At 35.2% G+C, this 19,371-nt stretch overlaps 1 protein-coding gene across 4 annotated transcripts; it reads right to left on the reverse strand.

Annotated features, from left to right (window-relative positions):
• Nucleotides 1-1,409: 1,409 nt before the first annotated feature.
• Nucleotides 1,410-5,950, reverse strand: LOC104104097 (phosphoinositide phospholipase C 2-like). 4 transcript variants are annotated; one of them, XM_009612098.4, is made up of 9 exons: nucleotides 5,554-5,950; nucleotides 5,271-5,467; nucleotides 4,825-4,876; nucleotides 3,479-3,616; nucleotides 2,738-2,940; nucleotides 2,466-2,583; nucleotides 2,167-2,319; nucleotides 1,958-2,059; nucleotides 1,410-1,885 (listed from the first exon to the last, which is right to left on the reverse strand). In XM_009612098.4, the coding sequence occupies exons 1-9, from the start codon at nucleotides 5,866-5,868 to the stop codon at nucleotides 1,583-1,585; spliced, it is 1,581 nt and encodes a 526-aa protein (XP_009610393.1). In that variant the 5' UTR covers nucleotides 5,869-5,950; the 3' UTR covers nucleotides 1,410-1,582. The 4 variants fall into 4 exon arrangements, with proteins under 4 accessions (XP_009610393.1, XP_009610392.1, XP_009610391.1 ...); XM_009612097.4 differs by having other exon boundaries at nucleotides 1,973-2,059; nucleotides 4,735-4,876; nucleotides 5,554-5,948; XM_009612096.4 differs by having other exon boundaries at nucleotides 4,735-4,876; nucleotides 5,554-5,948.
• Nucleotides 5,951-19,371: the final 13,421 nt, after the last annotated feature.

Raw genomic sequence — 19,371 nt, forward strand, 5'->3', positions numbered from 1 at the left:
ACCAAACACACCCTTAAGATTCTTTCCTTTTTCAAAGGATTACAAAATCATCTTTTCTCTTTCTTAACAATTAGCCAAAATTATTCTTACCCACAATAAGAAATCTCGACTTACCAAAATCTTGCTTACCCAAAGTTATCCCCCCCCAAATTGAAGATTCTTTTCCTCTTCCAAAGCTTTTGAAATTCAATTTCTTTCTTTCTTACTAATCACCCAAAATCTCTATTTCTTATTGATACAATGCGACGAAATTCGAAATATTGCTATAGAATCAAGTTGTGGGTAAGTTTTGAATCTTGTTTTCTTTCTTTCTAAAATCTTTATTGTATGTGATTTGTATATGATACATCAATAATAATACTCGATACAATACTAATATAATTATAATACGATTATATTAAATTTTTAGTATAGAGTTGTGATTGAAACTTGAAGAAGATGAAGATCATAATTGTGTCATAATTTTTCAGAAATGTACCGCGACTGTATTATAATTGTATAGGTATCATAATTGTTGCAGGAACTGTATTACAAATGTATGATAATTGTATATTCATTGTATATTATTACGAGCAGTTGTGCATTCGTGACGAATTTCACAGTTTGTATCACAAGTATGATAATTGTATATTAATTTATTAGTATTGTATCAGGTATTATTTTGGGTATTAATATACCGGATACAAGTTAGATACAATAGTGATACAAGTATGATACATTTATGTTTTAGGCATTGATGTATCTAATACAATTCAAATACAATTATGATACAGTTATCATACAATTATCATAAAATTTTAGAATATTTTTTAATAATATAAAGTTGTTGGTAATGGTGGAAAGAGAGAAGATAGAGATTCTAGGCGTAGATTAAGGGATTTTGATGTAAAAAAAAAAAGGAGAAAGAAGAGGAGAAGAAAAAATAAAGGAAATGATATAATTGAATCCCTTAATTGAAGACAATATATACAATTTGTAAGAAAAACTTAGATACTTATTAAAAACTTCAAAACATAGAGAATATATATAAATAAATTTTTAATATAGTATAGCTAGGTAAAAATCCAGTACAACTGTGCGGATGAGACCGTCGTCTAATTAGGTCTTTCCATGTTTAAGTCCAAAAGGAGTGGGTACAAACAGAATTTTCATTTGGGCTTTTCTAAATAACTGCATTCGTTGCACGTAGAATCTCTCCTTATATTGAGCTGGTCATAATGGAATAGTGGATAATGGTACTATTCTCTCTATTCTATTGTTCGGTGATTTATTTGATGATACAGATTGACAAAGTTCATTGGGCAAACTGGAGATATATAAGATAGTAATTTGGTAAAAAAAGTAAGCTCTTTTTATGTTTTTTTAATTTCAGATAAGCTTGTGCTCTTATAAGATGATAGAGTTTAAGGTACGTACAAAGTTGAAAAAGTTTCACAATTAGTGCCACTATAACCTGGTATACAACAAGTTCTACATTATTATCAAATTATCATATCAAGTTAGTTATTGATACCAATAGTTATATACAGTAGTATCTTTGTTAGTCAACTATTGTTAGTGCACCTCTAAACACATGAGAAGTTTAAGGACTCATGAACTCGAAACGCATGAGAAGTTTTACGGATCTGTAGACGTCTCCTCTGTGCTTATACAATGGAACGCATCGAATCCCAGTCCTGAGCTCAGAAACTGGCAAACATGTTTGTCCTGCAAATTCATCTTCTCCAGAGGGGTCATAATCTTTAACATCAATGCGAAGCAAAGCCAGTTCAGGAACACGAATTGGGAATTCGAATTCCTCATTCCATATTGGTAACCATTGATCGTCAACTATCCTAGTTTTGCACATCTTCTTAGTATCAGCAGGGACTCCCGCAATTCCAACCTGCAATTTTCTCAATATAATTAATTTATTTTGTCAATAATGTAAACTATAAATCTCTGGTAATGTCCTAACCAGCCAGCAACTTACCCTGGCATAGAAGTCTGGAGGGGAACAATAATCGAAGTGTCTAAAGTGGAAGTCTGCACGCCAACCTTCTCCCATGTATATCTTTACCTTTTTATCAAAATGAAATTTATACATATGTTATTCTCAAGCAGAAGCGCAAGCACAGACGGATCCAGGACTTAGTAAAAATTCTTAAGTATGTTAGTAATATAAACCTTGAGAATTGTCTTCACTGGCAAGGCCATGGAATTGAAAACTTCATGACATGCGCCATCAGGACTTAGTAAAAATTCTGGTTTTTTCACATAACCACATCCTCCGTTGGCTCGAAAAAATCCTTGCATCATCCATAGGTACTTACAATAACCCTGTTACATATATAGAAATATTTAATTAATTAAGGTTCTAACTGTAATCTTGACCTTCTTTTGTCAGAATTTCTTTATTTTTCATTACCCTTAACTGAAAGTATATATATATATGAAGGAAATGGCAAGATAGAGTACTACTCGACCTGCATGTTAAATGCAACCATCTGAGCTCCGCGCATCCATGCAATTAGAGGATCATAGTTTGATGAATTAATGCGTGCACCCTTTGGGTACACCCTTAATATATGTCGTTGAGTAAATCTGAAGTAAGAAAAATAATACTATCTCATCAATTCTACAGTACATAAATAAAAAAGTACATTAACTTTTTTGGTATCTAATTGGTGAGTGAAAATATTTTCTGGAAATAATTATATCAAAGACAATAAACTGAAGATTTAATTATATAACTTACCGAATTAGTTGATGGCCGTGTTCAGTGACAGCTAAAGCTTTTTCAAGGGCTTGTTCATTCATGCTAAGACGTCCAACTTTATCAAAACTTGCATGCCTCCCAAAATTTTCCATGCCACCTTTATGCTTAGTGGCATGGATTGCTATCAAATCTCTATATTTGAGAACTTCTTCGAACTCCTCATCCTGGTCTTCATCCCTCTCCTATATACCAATTAATTGAAGGAAAGTGTTTGAAAAATATCATGTAAGAGATTTAGTTTATAGTATACCCAGAGGCGGACTCAGGATAAGGTCGCAGTTGCACTTTTTGATTCAACCAAATCTGTTTTGTATATAGGGTGCCCACTATTACTATATCGCTATTTTCTAAAGACATATACATATATATATGGAATTTTTGCCGAACTTTACGGGTGCCGGTGACCTCTCTACCTATTGCATAGGTCTGCCTACAATATAATGGTAATGTATTTTAACCCGTTTAAGAGGTAAGCTTCCTCATTTTTCGAAACTTATGTTCTATGAACTGACAGTGTAAAATCAATTATACTATCAAACTAACCAACAACATGTAACTCTCCATGTCAAACTTGATACGGTGACCTAGCTACAGAATAGAGTAAAATATATTGTATTATAACATGTTAAATTACAAAACAAGGGCTGGAGAATAATAAGGACAAGTTAAACCTGAGTATTTGTATCAAGTTCATTCTCCAAAAGTCCGCTCTGTGATTACCTTGTCTGATTCAGGGCTACTTTTTGGTGGTGGTTTCGTCGAAATTAAGATTTTATTCTTTAAAAAGTTTGGTGAAGGAAACTCGTCCATTTCTGATTTTGGGATGAATAGCATGGAACCAAATGTTTTCTTGACCATCTGCGTTCAAGATTATGTTGACATAGAATAAGCAAAGTATTCAAATGTACATAGAATAAGCAAAGTATTCCAGTATTCTAATACCTAGAGGATTACGTACGTTAATTTTATACTAAAAGAAGAGTTTAACTTCTATGCAATATCTATGTAAAAGATGTTTTACAGTATGAGAGAACCTAAAAGATAGTTACAATAAATGTTCATAAGAAGTAGGATTAGTAATTTGAAAAATAAGACAAGTTACCTATTAAAATACACTTACATGGTATATTGCATGATACCTTGTAACCAGTGTTTTAAAAGGCGTGAGCGTAAGGCGAGACGTTTATATGTGCATCAGCGATGCGTAAGCCCCAAGGCACGGGCGTAAGTCCCGTGTGTATTTAATTTTTAATATTTTATACAATAATATAATTACAGTAAATATTTATAAATAGGTAAAATTGCATAAAAATTGAAGAAAACTATAAATATGTGAAAAAAAAAATATATATAGATATGCTCCATCCCCCACAAAACTAGTCAAAACAATATATTATACTCTACTAATTACAAGCACAAGTAACTTGAGTCGAAAAGAATAAAGTTTTCTACATGGAAGATAAAAAGGATGACTAACCAGTAATTTCAACTTTGAACTTGCTACTATGAACGAGAATGAAATTCTTTTTGTATTTGTAAAAAAAAATTGAATATTCGTTTGCTTTTGGGAGATATTAGCAGACTAGGGACAAAATAAAGAATTGGGAAAGACCATAAATTAGGGCTTCAATCAATAAAAAAGGTCTTGACTTTTAAATTTAATACATTTCAGTTCCTTTTTAAAATATTTGAGTAATTACAAGCTGACTTTTGAGAATTTGGGTATTATATGAAAGACTTATTTAACAAATTTTATTTTAATTTGAAAAAGTCTCTGGTCTTACGCTTCACGACAAAAACGCGCCTCAAACGCCCAGCGTACGCTCGGGCGTAACCCTCTTGAGACTTTCGCCCCACACCATCGCCTCGAGGCATTTTTGGTGCGCCTCACCCCAGGGCTCGCCTCGGAAACGCCTTTTAAAACAGTGCTTGTAACAATAAATTGAAATTTCGCTATGAAATATATATAGGTTCACCTGAGCGACTTTTTTTTGAAGGTGTGGGTAAGGATGAAGGTGGTCTTCAAAGGTTAATATAACAGGATATTCAGAATCTGAGAAAGCAACCTCCTTTATGGCTTTCAGACATTTGCTTAGTTTAACAGGAGTTGTCAGTGTCCTGCAGTTTTCAATTTTATAGTGATGTTAGAATTTATCGTCGTTTATTATCTTTGGTAATCTCTTTAGTACTATAGATTTTTACATTTCATTGTAAATTGGATCCAGAAAATGCTAAATATTGATGTCTTAAATAAGAATGAAAAAGGAAAGATCGATGTTCAGAACAGCAATTTGCTTCTTTAACATTAAAAAAAAGGTCATAATAAACAGACATGAAAATCTGGTCATACATGGTCTCTGACATTTTAAAAAAACAGGTTATAATAAACAGACATGTAACAAGAAAGACCAGGATCTATATTCAATACGGAATCAAAGAATTGCAGAAAGTCAAAGAAAAACTGATATATGGTAATTACATAGTAAAAGTAGTTCAATTAAGAAATAGTTACCCTCCGTGACGAACATCGATATCATCTTTGGTAATATTAGACCAAAGGTCCAATTCAATCACTCTAACTCCTTTCTTTAGTGCCTTCTTTATAGGTTCAGTACTACAATCACTGCTCAGCTGGTTTCCAGTTAAGTAAGAGTTATGTCCAGTGTATATAAAATAATGAGCCAACGGAGCATCCATATTTTGGTGGACCTAAATAACCAACAATAGGCAGAAAGTAAAGAAGAGCAGTAAAAGTTTGTATCTAAAGGAGAAATTGACAAAGATAATTTTAATACCTTAGACTGGTGGGCAAAGTTATAATCACCAATAAGATATTTAAAGAAAGCATCAAGATTCAATCCTCTTTTGTGGACAATATTGTGATGATGCTTGAGGCTATTGAATATAATTTGGGCCACTTTTGTAACATTCACCTCCTTCTGTTCTTTCTCTAAGAAATTAATTAGATTATCTATGCTCATAATCCCATTTACTGAGTAAAATTCAAAGACTTGCTTAATATCTTCTGGTATTTCACCTCCCCTTAACTTGAATCCTAGTGACCAGCAGAAGCAGACCTTGAAATGTTGCTTATTATCATTGGTAGACATTTTCTCGACCAGTGCAACAGTAATTCCAATTATTACTATCACAGATTATTGTATCTGAATTTGTTTGTTCCATTTATATATAGGAATATTAATATCTTTGTTCGTGATATGCATGGTGGAATATTAGAAAACTTTTGGTTTCCATATTCTAGGAATTGCTTAGGAATATATATATTGTCCCTACTTTTGGTCCCAGTAAGAATAAATTATGCCTACACGAAAAGTGATGCTTGCTCTGTCTGAAACTTTAGTAAATTGAGGAGGAAGAGCAAGTTATGTTTCTTGATGGTGGGGTTGGAATCAGTAATGGAAAATTTCAGTGGCAAAGCAAAAAATTGGGATCCAAAACAAATTGCAAGAACGCCTCGAATTCAAACTTGTGACCTAATATAAATTTTGTCTTAGAGTAATTCAAGTAAAGGATTCAACAACTTATATATGTCACACCCCTTTTTACACCACAAAAGATATGTGTGTTTTAGATCGTGGGTTAAAGAATTTGTTCAATTAAAGTGACAAACTTGAATAGAGATTATTTTATTTACAGAGTCGCCACTTGGAATTGATTTTTGGGTGTTCCAAGTCACATTTTATTTGAATCTCTTTTCAAAGGAAGATTTGACTCTTTTCATGTTGATCTGCGAAAACAAAGTACGAATAAGAAATTCTGTTGGCCGAGGAGAAGGTGTAAGGCATTCCCCGAGTCCCGTGGTTCTAGCACGGTCACTTTATTGATTATATTTGGCTTATATTATTTGATTATTACATGTTTTCGACCTATTTTGTATTTTTATCTTTTACCATTTTTAATTGCTTGCTATTTGTAATTATGGAATTATATTTGAAACGAACCACGTGGGTGTGAATCCGTTTTGTTCGTGTGTCGAAATCATGTCACGCGTGCACACAAGTAATAACACTTAATTATTTATTAAGATTGTTTGGCCAAAGTCGCGCATACGCGTACTTTGCCTTTAATTTGGGAAACATAACTATGTCACGCGAACGTGTACACAATCACAATAATTGATTTATTACTGCGCGCCTAAAGCATACTAGCGATTTGTGAGTTATTTCTTCCTAAACTAATTTAAGATTTTTGTGAGGTAAGAGTTATGGAAGAAAGGTAGTTTAGCTTTGTGGACTAAGCATAACAACTACTCGGTTATGAAAGACATGAGCCCGATTTTGATTTATTAACTTTGGGCCAGCTCTCGCGCAAATCTCAAGGCCCAAGCATTATTAATGTTAGTCAAACCTCACACCACATTAATTATTCTAAAATCCATTTCATCTTTCTTCTTAGGCTATGACCCAATAACTTGTTTCCTCTAATCAATCTGGGTGCCACTTCCTATAAACTTCACAGTAAACAAAAGTAACAAAAAAAAAAACTTAAATCCAACAGAATTCTTAATTCATCAACTCAAAAAATTCGGTCTACTCCTAAAAGTCCTTATAAAATCTTTATACTTTCTACTATAAACATATTAGTACCTATATCTCATAAAACTCACTGCCGCTAATAATATTCAGAATCCAAAAGCAAACACACATGAAAAGTGAAGAAGTAAAGCATCAGTAACATGTATCTAAAATATTTGAATCATAGAGAAATGAAATAGAGTAGTAAAAGAAAGAAAGAACCGGACCTTGAGCAATAAAACTTTTCCAAATGTATTGATAAGAAAATTCGAATAAACTAGGTGGTACAATTACAAATGTCAAACCCAATGAGAAAACAGAGAAACTGAAGTGGAGCTAACGTATGGAGCTCGGACGACCTTGCACCTGACGGCAACCGAACCTTTCGAATGGGTTTAGCCTCGAATTTTTCAAGTGATTTGGGATGAAACTGTCAGGTTTTAATAATGATTTAGTGTCTGTTTTTCAGCAGTGTTTGGCTGGAATTTTGGACTGGTTTTAGGACTGTTTTCATGGTGTTTCTGGGCTGGTTTTTCAGCGAAAATGATAGCAATTTGAGCTACTATTTTTGAACGTTTTTGGGGACTGCTTTGCCTGGATTTCGGGGCTAAAAATGATGGTGTTTTGGAGCTGATTTTGGACATTTTTCAGTTGTTTTTGAGGTCGTTCAAGGGCTGGTTTATGAACAGATTTCAGCTCGTTTTTGGAGCTGAAATGGGGAGGCTTTGGAGGTCGTGTTTTGGGTATTTCGGGGTGGAGATGAAGCTGATTTTGGGGGTGATTTTAACTGATTTTGTTGCTTTTTTGGCTATTTTCGAAGCTGATTTTTTAATGGGAAAAGGGTTGTTTTTTTGCTGATTTTTATGGCCTCTTTCGGCTGATTTTTTTTGTCAACTATATAGAGGGTTTTGTTTTATAAGAGAGATGATGGAAAGTGAATGAATATTGTGTGTGTGTCCGTAAAGGAAATGGGGATATGGGGATTGTGAGTGGGGGACAAGGAGCAGGGGACAAAGAGTGGGGGACAAGGAGTGGAGGACAAAGTGTGGGGGACAAGGAGTGAGGTATTGGTGAGATGAGTAAAAACATATTCAAGCATGACAAAAAATTAGGTGCTCACAACATGCCCTTCTTTGCTTGAAAACATGAAGAGTTTTCAGGCAAATAAAAGATGAGCGACATGACTTATTTTTGGCCATACCATTATTCAAAATGGAAGAGATAAGAGAAAAGAGTGCAACCGAGTCCTGGTTTGGACGGCCTACATATCCCGGGTTATAAGAGAATCAGGTCGTGTGTAGTTTAAGAAGAGTGATGGAATAATGAGATGGAGAGTCGAGTGAGGTTTCGTCGAGGCTCCGGTATGTGGTCCTGTTATTACATCAAAATCAAAAGAAACTAAACAAGCCTATTAGTTATGAGTTACAAGATTCTTATCTATAAGTCTTTTGAAGCTTGATCTTGAATCTTGACTGGTTCTTCAGACAGACTCTGTTCTGAACCTTGATGCTTGCTAGCTGCAGGTGCTAGTTCATTCTTCTATGGTTTATTCTGATCAAAACGGAAAATGTAAAGCTCGTAACTTTAGTCATGTCTTGAGCAGTCCATATCCTGTCTATCTGCTTCTGCATTTGAATTCACTTCTTTTCCTTTTCTTTTCTTTATTCTATATTGAGAATTCTTCTTTTGGTCATCTCGAACCCTCTGCGTAGAGGTAAAAACCTGCTCAGACATTTTAAAAAAACGAACGAAATTTTTCTGTCCCAATTTTCACTAGAAAACTTTCGCGAGTTATTGTAGCAAAATTCTATATTACTTTATTATTGAAAGCAATAAAAGATCGGGATTGGTGTACCTTAGGAAAATATGATTCTTTGGTAATGGTGTACCCTGATTTGTCTAAATAGTATCTCAATTAAGGATTGGTTTACCTTATGTTGGGAAATACGATGAGGGAATAATGTACCTTATATTAACAAAGATATTAGGGAGTGGTGTACCCTGCATTTAAGATCAAATCAACTAGGGAGTGGAGACTCTATGTCTACAAATAAAAATTAGCTAGGGAGGAGAGACCCTATATTGGAAAAAAGACTAGGGAGTGGAGACCTTATGTCTAAAATAAAACCAACTAGGGAGTGGATACCCTATGTCTAAAAATAAAAATCAACTAGGGAGTGGGGACTCTATGTTGAAAAAGAGACTAGGGAGTGGAGCCCCTATGTCAAAAATAAAATCAACTAGGGAGTGGAGACCTTATGTTGGAAAAGTGACTAGGGAGTGGAGACCCTATGTCTATAATAACGTCAACTAGGGATTGGTGTACCCTTATACTGGTAAGGAAATGTAACAAGGGGTTGGCGCCCTGTATTACGGAAAAAGAATGTAATCAAGGGTTGGTACCCTGTATTACTTATATAAAATGTAACTAGGGATTGATGCCATGTATTATTGAAAAGGGAACGTAACCAGGGATTGGAACCCTGTATTACTGAGAAAGAAAGTAATCGGGGGTTGGCACCCTGTATTACAGAGAAAGAATATAATCAGGAGTTGGTACCCTATATTACTGATATGAAATGTAATAAGGGATTGGCATCCTATATTACTAAAAAGGAAATGTAACTAGGGGTTGGTACCCTGTATCACTGATTAAATACCAAATTCCTTGGGCGAAAAGGTTCTACCTGGTTAAACTACGAAAAGAAAGCCTGGGCGAAGAGTACTTCTACCCGAAACTATGAGCTAGATCCCCTAGCTGAAAAGGTTCTACTTGAGTTAAGCTACTTAAAACAGCCTGAGCGAAGAGTACTTCTACCTGGAACTATGAGCTGGATCCCCCTAGGCGAAAAGGTTCTACCTGGGTTAAGTTACGTAAAATATCCTGAGAGAAGAGTACTTCTACCCGAAACTATGAGCTGGATCCCCCTAGGCGAAAAGGTTCTACCTGGGTTAAGCTACATAAAACATCCTGAGCGAAGAGTACTTCTACCTGGAACTATGAGCTAGATCCCCCTAGGCAAAAATGTTCTACCTGGGTTAAGCTACGTAAAACATCCTGAGCGAAGAGTACTTTTACCCGGAACTATGAGCTACATCTCCCTAGGCGAAAAGTTTCTACCTGGGTTAAGCTACGTAAAACATCCTGAGCGAAGAGTACTTTTACCCGAAACTATGAGATATATCCCCCTAGTCGAAAATGTTCTACCTAGGTTAAGATACGTAAAACATCCTGAGCGAAGAGTACTTCTACCCGGAACTATGAGTTGGATCCCCCTAGAAGAAATGTTTCTACCTGGGTTAAGCTATGTAAAACAGCCTGAGTGAAGAGTAGTTTTACCTGGAACTATGAGATAGATCCCCCTAGGCAAAAAGGTTCTACCTGGGTTAAGCTACGTAAAGCATCTTGAGCGAAGAGTACTTCTACCGGAAACTATGAGCTGGATCCCCCTAAGCGAAAAGGTTCTACCTGGGTTAAGATACATAAAACATCTTGAGCGAAGAGTACTTCTACTCGGAACTATGAGCTGGATCCCCTAGGCGAAAAGTTTCTACCTGGGTTAAGCTACATAAAACATCCTGAGCTAAGAGTACTTCTATCCGAAACTATAAGCTAGATTCCCTTAGACAAAAAGGTTCTATCTGGGTTAAGCTACGTAAAACATCCCGAGCGAAGAGTACTTCTACCTGGAACTATAAGCTTGATCCCTCTAGGCGAAAAGGTTCAACCTGGGTTAAGCTACGTAAAACATCGTGAGCGAAGAGTTCTTCTGCCCGGAACTATGAGTTGGATCCCCTAGGTGAAAAAGTTCTACCTGGGTTAAGCTACGAAAATGATTTGTATGAACAATAGTGATGCATGCTGAAAATAAAAGAAAATGGAGATTTTGCGGAAACTTACATTTGGTGACATTCGTCTTGCTTCAAAAAAAAGAAAAATTGTGAGTTTTAAAAGTGGTAGTCGGTGTGTGGCCTTGATGTCTTTAGCAGCTTGGCTTTGTGCCCATCTTCTTTTGATGATGATTTCAACCTGCCACTAGATGTTTCCTGAATACCACCTGCATTTCTAGCCTCGAAGAGCCTTTGACTTTTCAAATTTTTACATGATGGTTGGTCGTATGAGACTTAACCTTTTCAACTTTATTTTGCTTTTGTGGCATTTCACTTTGATTTCCTCCTTTCGATAGTTTTTAATTTCAAAGCATCAGCCACCATTGCCAGTTGGGGTTGACTTGATGCCCCTGTTGAGGCTGGGTGTCTCTTGAATATTAGCTTGTATCAAATAAAATCCTTATAAATTAGTCTTGCCATCCCCTCTTCGCCTTAGTTTTGGAACAGAGTTAGACCGAAAGGGATTCAAATAACAACAAACAATGGAATGGACAATGAATTTAGACAAGAGGTATCCCTTTCGGGGAAAGAAAATAAGGACTTATCTGGAGTACATGCGGACTTCAATGAACATGACATGCCTTTTGAATGGATGCCTCATCTGTGTAAACCGTCCGACTCTCAAAAATTCATCATAACTTTTGCCTTAAAATCGAGAAACCTTTCCCAGGATTTTGTCGATGCCAATGGCTGTGAGGATCCTTTTTTCGATCAGTGGCACCCTTTGTGAGTTTTCACCAGTTGACCTCTCTCTTCTCACCATCTCCTTATAGTGCTCCTTGCGAGTTTGCACTAAAAAGACTTTCATTTTAGTTTCTTTACTCACCATTGCCTTACGGTGCCCATGAGGATTTTCACCAATAAGACTCTCTCAATTTATTTCTCTCATTGTGGTTGCACTAGATCCAAGTGACAGTATCCTCCAATTTTGAATATTCTCATTGATTGATCGGAAGGACTTGAAAAGGATTTGGGTAAAAAGGATTTGGATTGAATTACAACTTTGGAACCTCTCAAGCGAGACCATCGCCAAACCATTGTAACATCTGCCCAAGTTTCAAATTTTGGGGGAATATAGATTTTTGTTTTGGTGTGACTGAACCCTAGAGAGAGGTTGCCTACCTATTCTTTCGGAATCAAGTCAAATGTAGTACAATTAACATGAACTTGTTTAGATTTTTTTTTTCATTTTTCATTTCATTTCATTTTCTTTTTGTCTTTTTTTTCTTTCTTTGTTTGTTTTTTCAATAGCACTTTCAGGTTCCAAAGAGGGTAATCAAAGAAAGGTAACCGGCTCAAAAGAGTTAGCAAAAGGGTTAATGATGTTTGGATAGCGAGAATCAAAGCTTTCATCATCCCAATCAGAGAACATTAATGCTACATAGAGGGTCAAACGAAATACTTTTGACTGCATCTGCATTGACAGTTGTCTCGGGGACATTTCTTTCGATGTTTCCCAAGTATAACACTCGCTTTTGCAGTACTCTCATTACAATGTATGGATCTTTCCAATTTTGAGCCAATTTTCCTTTAGCTTCTTCATGAGGTGGGGGGATACATCTCAGAATGAGTTGTCCTATTTCAAATTTTCCAGGCCGCCTTTCTTGTTGTAGACACGAGCCATTCCTTGTTGGTACAAATGCCCATGACAAACTGCGGTCAATTATTTTTAATCAATCAAAATTAATTATTCCAATCGGGTCTTGACCCAACCTTTATCCTCAATCTCGGCTTCAACAATGATCCGAAGAAAGGGAATCTCAACTTCGTTCCAATTTTCTATTTATTTTCTTACAAGCCTAGTCTTTAAAACATTCTTTTTCTTGATTCATTATTTCGAGGTCTGACAGCGTTTTAGGATCTGGGCATGAAATTCGCAAGCATGTCATGTTATCAAAATCTGCATTAACAGAACTAAAAAGAGAATAAGAAAGGTGACAAGATTAAGAAAAGAGACATTTGTTAACGATAAAATACTAATTTCATTTATTTGATTTTTTTTAAGATAGAAGGGTTTACATCAGAAAGCAAAGCAATGAAATAAAACATTCAGATTACACCCTGAAATAATCCGAAAGCAAAAAATACAGCAAGAACGACTACCGAGACTCCCATATGATAGAGAACTTTTTAGGTTTGGCGCTCGTTTTTGGTTTCTCTTCTGTCGCGGCAATGACTACTGTGGCTTTCAATGCTGGATCATCAATTCTGCAACTTCCCTTTTGAGGGTCCAACAGTCCTCTGTATCATGTCCCATTACTCAGAGTGGTATTCACATTTAGCACCAGCTTGGTGCGAGTGGGACTCGGGGTTTGGCCGGTTCGGGGCCACTGGCTGCAGCAAACCTAGCCTGATTAGCCTTTGGAACAAGCTCGAGTATGATTCACCAATAGAGGTGAACTGATTTCTCCTGGTAGGCACTCCTGGGCGAGGAATATTTTGTTGGAGCTTGGTATGGACGGGCATTTATGGGAGGTGGAGCTCGATTTTGTGGATAATGTGTGCTTGTGGGTAAGGTTACGCGTTCATCACCACATAGGGAGGCGGTGCCACGGCATAAGCAACATCTTGATGCGGATAATAGTGTGGTGGGACCTTAGGAAGTATATATGATTGGTTGAATGACCTGCGGTCCCCCCTCAAGCTCAAAACCATCGGGGCTCCCTCTTTTCTCCCGTTTCTATTCATCAAACCCATCGAACCATTCTGAACGACCTGTGATGTGGCCTTAAAGGCAGCATGATGGATTACTCCAATTCGACCATCTCCCCAATTTTGATAGTCTCGGCGAACGGATTACCCATAGCGGACATCATGTTCTGGAAGTAGTCCGCCTCTTGGGCCTGTAGAAAAACCATAACCATTTTTTCTTCGTCCAGTTGAGGCTTTAACCTGGTGGCTTGCTCGCTCCATTTGACAGCATATTCACGGAAACTTTCTGCGGTTTTCTTTTTTAAATTGGACAAAGAGTTCTTTTTTTGGATTTTTTTGGTTGTTTTTCGCCTTTTGTTTTTCTTTGTTATTTTTTTCACTCCTTTCTTTCTTTTTTATTTCTTCTCTTTTTTTGCTCGATTTATTTAATGGATATGATCGAATCCGATGGGAATTGCCTACGTATCATGACGCCGCATGAATCAGATCATTACGTAGTTCAGGAATACCGGGAACAAAGTACATAAGCTAGCTCTTTTGTTTTTTTGATTTTTTCTTTGAGAATGTTTGAAAAGAAGACTTCTTAAAGGAGAAAGAAAATATTTTTTAGATTTTGGTTGATTTATTTTTTATAGATTTTTCGGTAGAAAGACTTCTAAAGAAGGAAAAAAAAATATTTTTGAATTTTGATTTGATTTGTTTGTTTTTTCGAATGAAAGACTTCTACAAAGAAAATATTTTTGGGTTAAATTTTTTTTATTTGGGATTTTCTAAGAAAAGACTTCTAAAGAGGGAATTAGAAAAAAATATTTTTGAATTTTGGATAATTGGGGCCAAAACCAATGAGGTTTTCCTACGTATCTCACATCAGGTAAGAATCAGACCCTTGTAATTCGGTCCAAGACTTTATAGTAAAAAATGATTATTTGTACAAAAGTGGGGGGAAAAGAGTTTTTTTTCCAATTCCGCTCAACTAATTTTTTAAAGCTAGTCAACAATGCAAGCAAGCCTTCCAAAGGATGCAACAAGTAGCACATAAGTGAACATGATGGTCTCAAAAATGATACTTGTCTTATACAGACTCGGTCCCTATGCTGAGTTTCGCTAAGTCAAATGCACATTATGTAACAAAGCAATCCTACTAGGGATAACCAGGCATGTGGCTTGTTCTTCTAGGTTTTAAAAATCCTAGAGGATGAGGTGTATCTAGACTAGCCATAAAACGAGCGGACAACTCGAGTTGGGAAGGGGTAGCGTACTGGGAGCAATACTTATCCGGCTTAACTACTGGACCCTCCCCGTTCTTAAACATGGGTGACTAATAATCCTTCACCGGGAGCCCAGACCCATCGGCTTTATCTAAAAAAGAATGGGGCGCGTATCCGTGATTTCCAAGGTTATATTCAGAAGACTCAGAGGGGGTGCCTGAGAAGACAATTTATTTGTACAGTTCAACAATATCAAAGCGGTAAAAAGAAGACAAGTAGCACATTAGGCCCAAATAAATCATAATATATACAAAAATTAATAAAGCCAAATAAAGTCAATATACATGCTCGAATTCTTAAAATTCCCAGCGGAATCGCCAGAGCTGTCACGCCCCTTTTTATACCACAACGGATATGTGTGTTTTAGATTGTGGGTTAAAAAAAATTTCCAATTAAAGTGACAAACTTGAATAGGGATTATTTTATTTATAGAGTCACCACTTGGAATTTATTTTTGGGTGTTCCAAGTCACCTTTTATTTGAATCTCTGTTCAAAGGAAGATTTGACTCTTTTCATGTTGGTTTGCGAAAACAAAGTTAGGGTAAGGAATTTTGTTGATCAGGGAGAAGGTATAAGGCATTCTCCGAGTCACGTGGTTCTAGCACGGTCACTTTATTGACTACATTTGGCTTATACTATTTGATTATTATATGTTTTAGACCTATTTTACATTTTTATCTTTTACCGCTTTTAATTGCTTTCTATTTGTAATTATGAAATCAGACGTGGGTGTGAATCCGTTTTGTTCGTGTGTCGAAATCATGTCACGCGTACGTGTACACAATTAATAATACTTAATTATTTATTAAGATTGTTTGGTCAAAGTCGCGCGTACACGTACTTTTGCTTTAATTTGGAAAACATAACTATGTCAAGCGAATGTGTACACAATCACAATAATTGATTTATTACTGCGCGCCTAAAGCATAGTAGCGATTTGTGAGTTATTTCTTCCTAAACTAATTTGAGATTGTTGTGAGGCAAGAGTTATGGAAGAAAGGTAGTTTAGCTTTGTGGACTAAGCATAGCAACTACTAGGTTATGAAAGAAATGAGCTCGATTTTGATTTATTAACTTTGGGCCAGCTCTCGTGCAAATCTCAAGGCCCAAGCATTATTAATGTTAGTCATACCTCACAACACATTAATTATTCTAAAGAGTTTTTTACACACTTGATCCCCTTTTAACTATTATTTAAAAAAATAGCATCATTTATTGTTTATTCCATAAAGAGCACTTTTTTTTCATTATTAGCGTATTACAAAAATTAAGCCGAACATTCATTTTCTTCACTCCATTTTTTAAAATCTGATGAATATGTGAATGCCACACAAATTCAAGATGTATTGATTTATACGTCTTTTATACTTTGTATATTAAGTATCACTTTAATTAAAAATGTATTTCTATGTATATAATTTTGTATATTTATTTGTGAATTTCCATCTTATTTTAAGATGTATTTTTAATGTATATTTCAAATATATTTTATATGTTAAGTGCCATTTTAATTCAAGATGTATTTTTTATATATATGTTTTTTGTATATTTATATGCCATCTTAATTAAATTTAAGATATATGTTTTATGTATATTTCACATGTCCAAGTGTCACCTTAATTGAAGATATATTTTTTATGTATATTTGTTGTATATTTTATATGTGTTAATTCATATATATATATATATATATATATATATATATATATATATATATATATATATATATATATTTTTATATATATTTTGTATATATTAAGTATATTATTATCGAAGTAAGATCTTTATATTAAGAAAGAAAGAAAGAAGGAAGAGAAAAACTTAAGAAAGATAATTAAAAAGAAAACGAATGGAACAAATTTAGAAAATATATTGGCTTCGGCAAAAACAAAATTAAGAAGATGAAGAAAAAGAAAGAAAGCTAATAGATAAAGAGAAAAAATCATGATTTTTGTATAAAGAATTATTAGCTTTCCATTCAAATTCCTTATGTTTAGAAATTAATAATTAATATTCCTATTTTAATGGAACTGTGTGCTACAAATATAAATATTTTCCTGCCACAACTGTAATATTGGATTTCATGCTAAGAATTTATTATATTTCTTTTAAATTGTGACAGTTATGTAAAGTTCCCTATTCTAAAATCCATTTCATCTTTATTCTTAGGCTGTGATCCAATTACTTGTTTCATCTAATCAAACTGGGTGAATGAAATGCAAGACGGACTCAACCAATTTGAGAGAAGTCAAGTTTGGCATCTGGTATCAAGACCCAAGGACAGATCAGTAATTGGCACAAAATGGGTCTTCAAAAACAAACTTGATGAAGATGGAACAGGTACAAGGAACAAGGCAAGATTGGTGGTTCAAGGATATAGTCAAGAGGAGGGTATAGACTATGATGAGACATTTGCTCCAGTTGCAAGATTGGAGGTAATTAGACTCCTTATAGCCTTTGCTGCTTACATAGAATTCACTCTCCATTAGATGGATGTCAAAAGTGCCTTCCTACATGGCTATCTAAAGGAAGAAGTATTTGTCAAGAAACCTCTGAGTTTTGAAAGCAAGGAATGTCCTGATCATGTGTACAAGCTTAACAAGGCACTTTATGGGCTCAAGCAGGCTCCAAGAGCATGGTATGATAGATTATTAAAATTCTTGCTTGAGCATGGCTACAAAAGACGTAAAATACTTTATTCTTGAAAGAAAAACGTAAAGATCTCTTGGTAGTTCAGATATATGTTGATGATAAAATCTTTGAAGCAACCACTGATAAATTAAGTAAATAATTTGCTAAACTAATGGGGAGTGAATTTGAAATGAGTATGATGGGTGAGCTTAATTTCCTTTTAGGCTTACATATTAAACAAAATTCAAATTTAACTATGATCCATCAGCAGAAGTATGTAAAAGAGTTGCTTAAAAGGTTTAAAATGGAAGATTCTAAAGAAATTGACACTCTTATAGCAACAACCACAAAATTGGATGTAGATGAACCTGGTTCATCTGTTGATCAGAAGTTTTATAGGGGAATGATTGACTCTTTGTTATATCTCACCACTAGTAGACATGACATTGTTTTCAGTGTAGGCCTTTGTGCTAGATTTCAGGCAAATCCAAAGAAGTCTCACTTGATTGCTGTCAAGAGGATCTTGAGATACCTAAAAGGCACCACTGACCTTTGTCTATGGTATCCAAAAAGTAGTAATTTTAACTTAGTGGGATATGCTAATGCTGATTATGCAGGTTTTCTTGTGGATAGAAAGAGCACCTCAGGTATGGCACACTTTCTTGGCTCATGTCTTGTGTCTTGGGCCACCAAAAAGCAAAAATCTGTGGCCTTATCTATTGCTGAAGCTGAGTATGTTGCTGCTGCCTCATGTTGTGCTCAATTGTTGTAGATCAAACAACAATTAATGAACTTTGGAATTAATGTAGGTTGTATCCTCCTCTTTTGTGATAACACCAGTGCAATTAGTATGACCAAGAACCCGATTCATCACAGAAGAACTAAACACATAGATGTTAGGCATCACTTTTTGAAGGACCCCTATGAAAAACGTTTGATCACTATGGAATTTTATGCTACTGACAAGCAAATAGCTGACATCTTCACAAAAGCTCTACGTAGAGATCACTTTGAAAGGAACATGTTAGAATTAGGGATGATAAAGATCACCTAAAAGGAACCAGTTCTAGCTCAAAAATTGGTTAGAAAATCTGTGAATTTTTGTACATAATTAGATTAGATTTTGCTCAATCTCATACTTTCATTAGTATACTCTTGTTCCATGTGCTAAAATGTCTCATTAATCTCTAATGATATTATCTTTATTTTCTTGGAAAGTTCAGACATACACGAGATTTCTCAGTGAATAACCTGGTTCATCCAGATTACATGGTACTCACTCTCCACTCCGCATATTGTGAAATAATTATATTTGGATTATGATCAAAAAGAGAGTCCCATTTAATCCTAACCTCCTTGAGCTTATCCGTTATGAAATAAACCCGTTCCATCCAAAAAGAATCCCAAAAATGCAATAAGTGCCTAGATTCTAGGGAGAGTCATAAACGTCTCTTCAAACTGACTCCCAGTTTGATTAGACTCATGAACTTCTGCAAAAGTTGTTACCCAATCAAAGCATCGCTCTTTAAATTGATTTGGCTTAAGTCATTTCTTCACTTCTATTTCACCACCGCCAAACAATTCTCTCTAATCTTCTCTCATCTTCCAAAGACACATAATCATATTCTCTCATCC

Source organism: Nicotiana tomentosiformis, chromosome 6 (assembly GCF_000390325.3).
Source record: "Nicotiana tomentosiformis chromosome 6, ASM39032v3, whole genome shotgun sequence".
NCBI classification, from domain to species: Eukaryota; Viridiplantae; Streptophyta; class Magnoliopsida; order Solanales; family Solanaceae; genus Nicotiana; species Nicotiana tomentosiformis.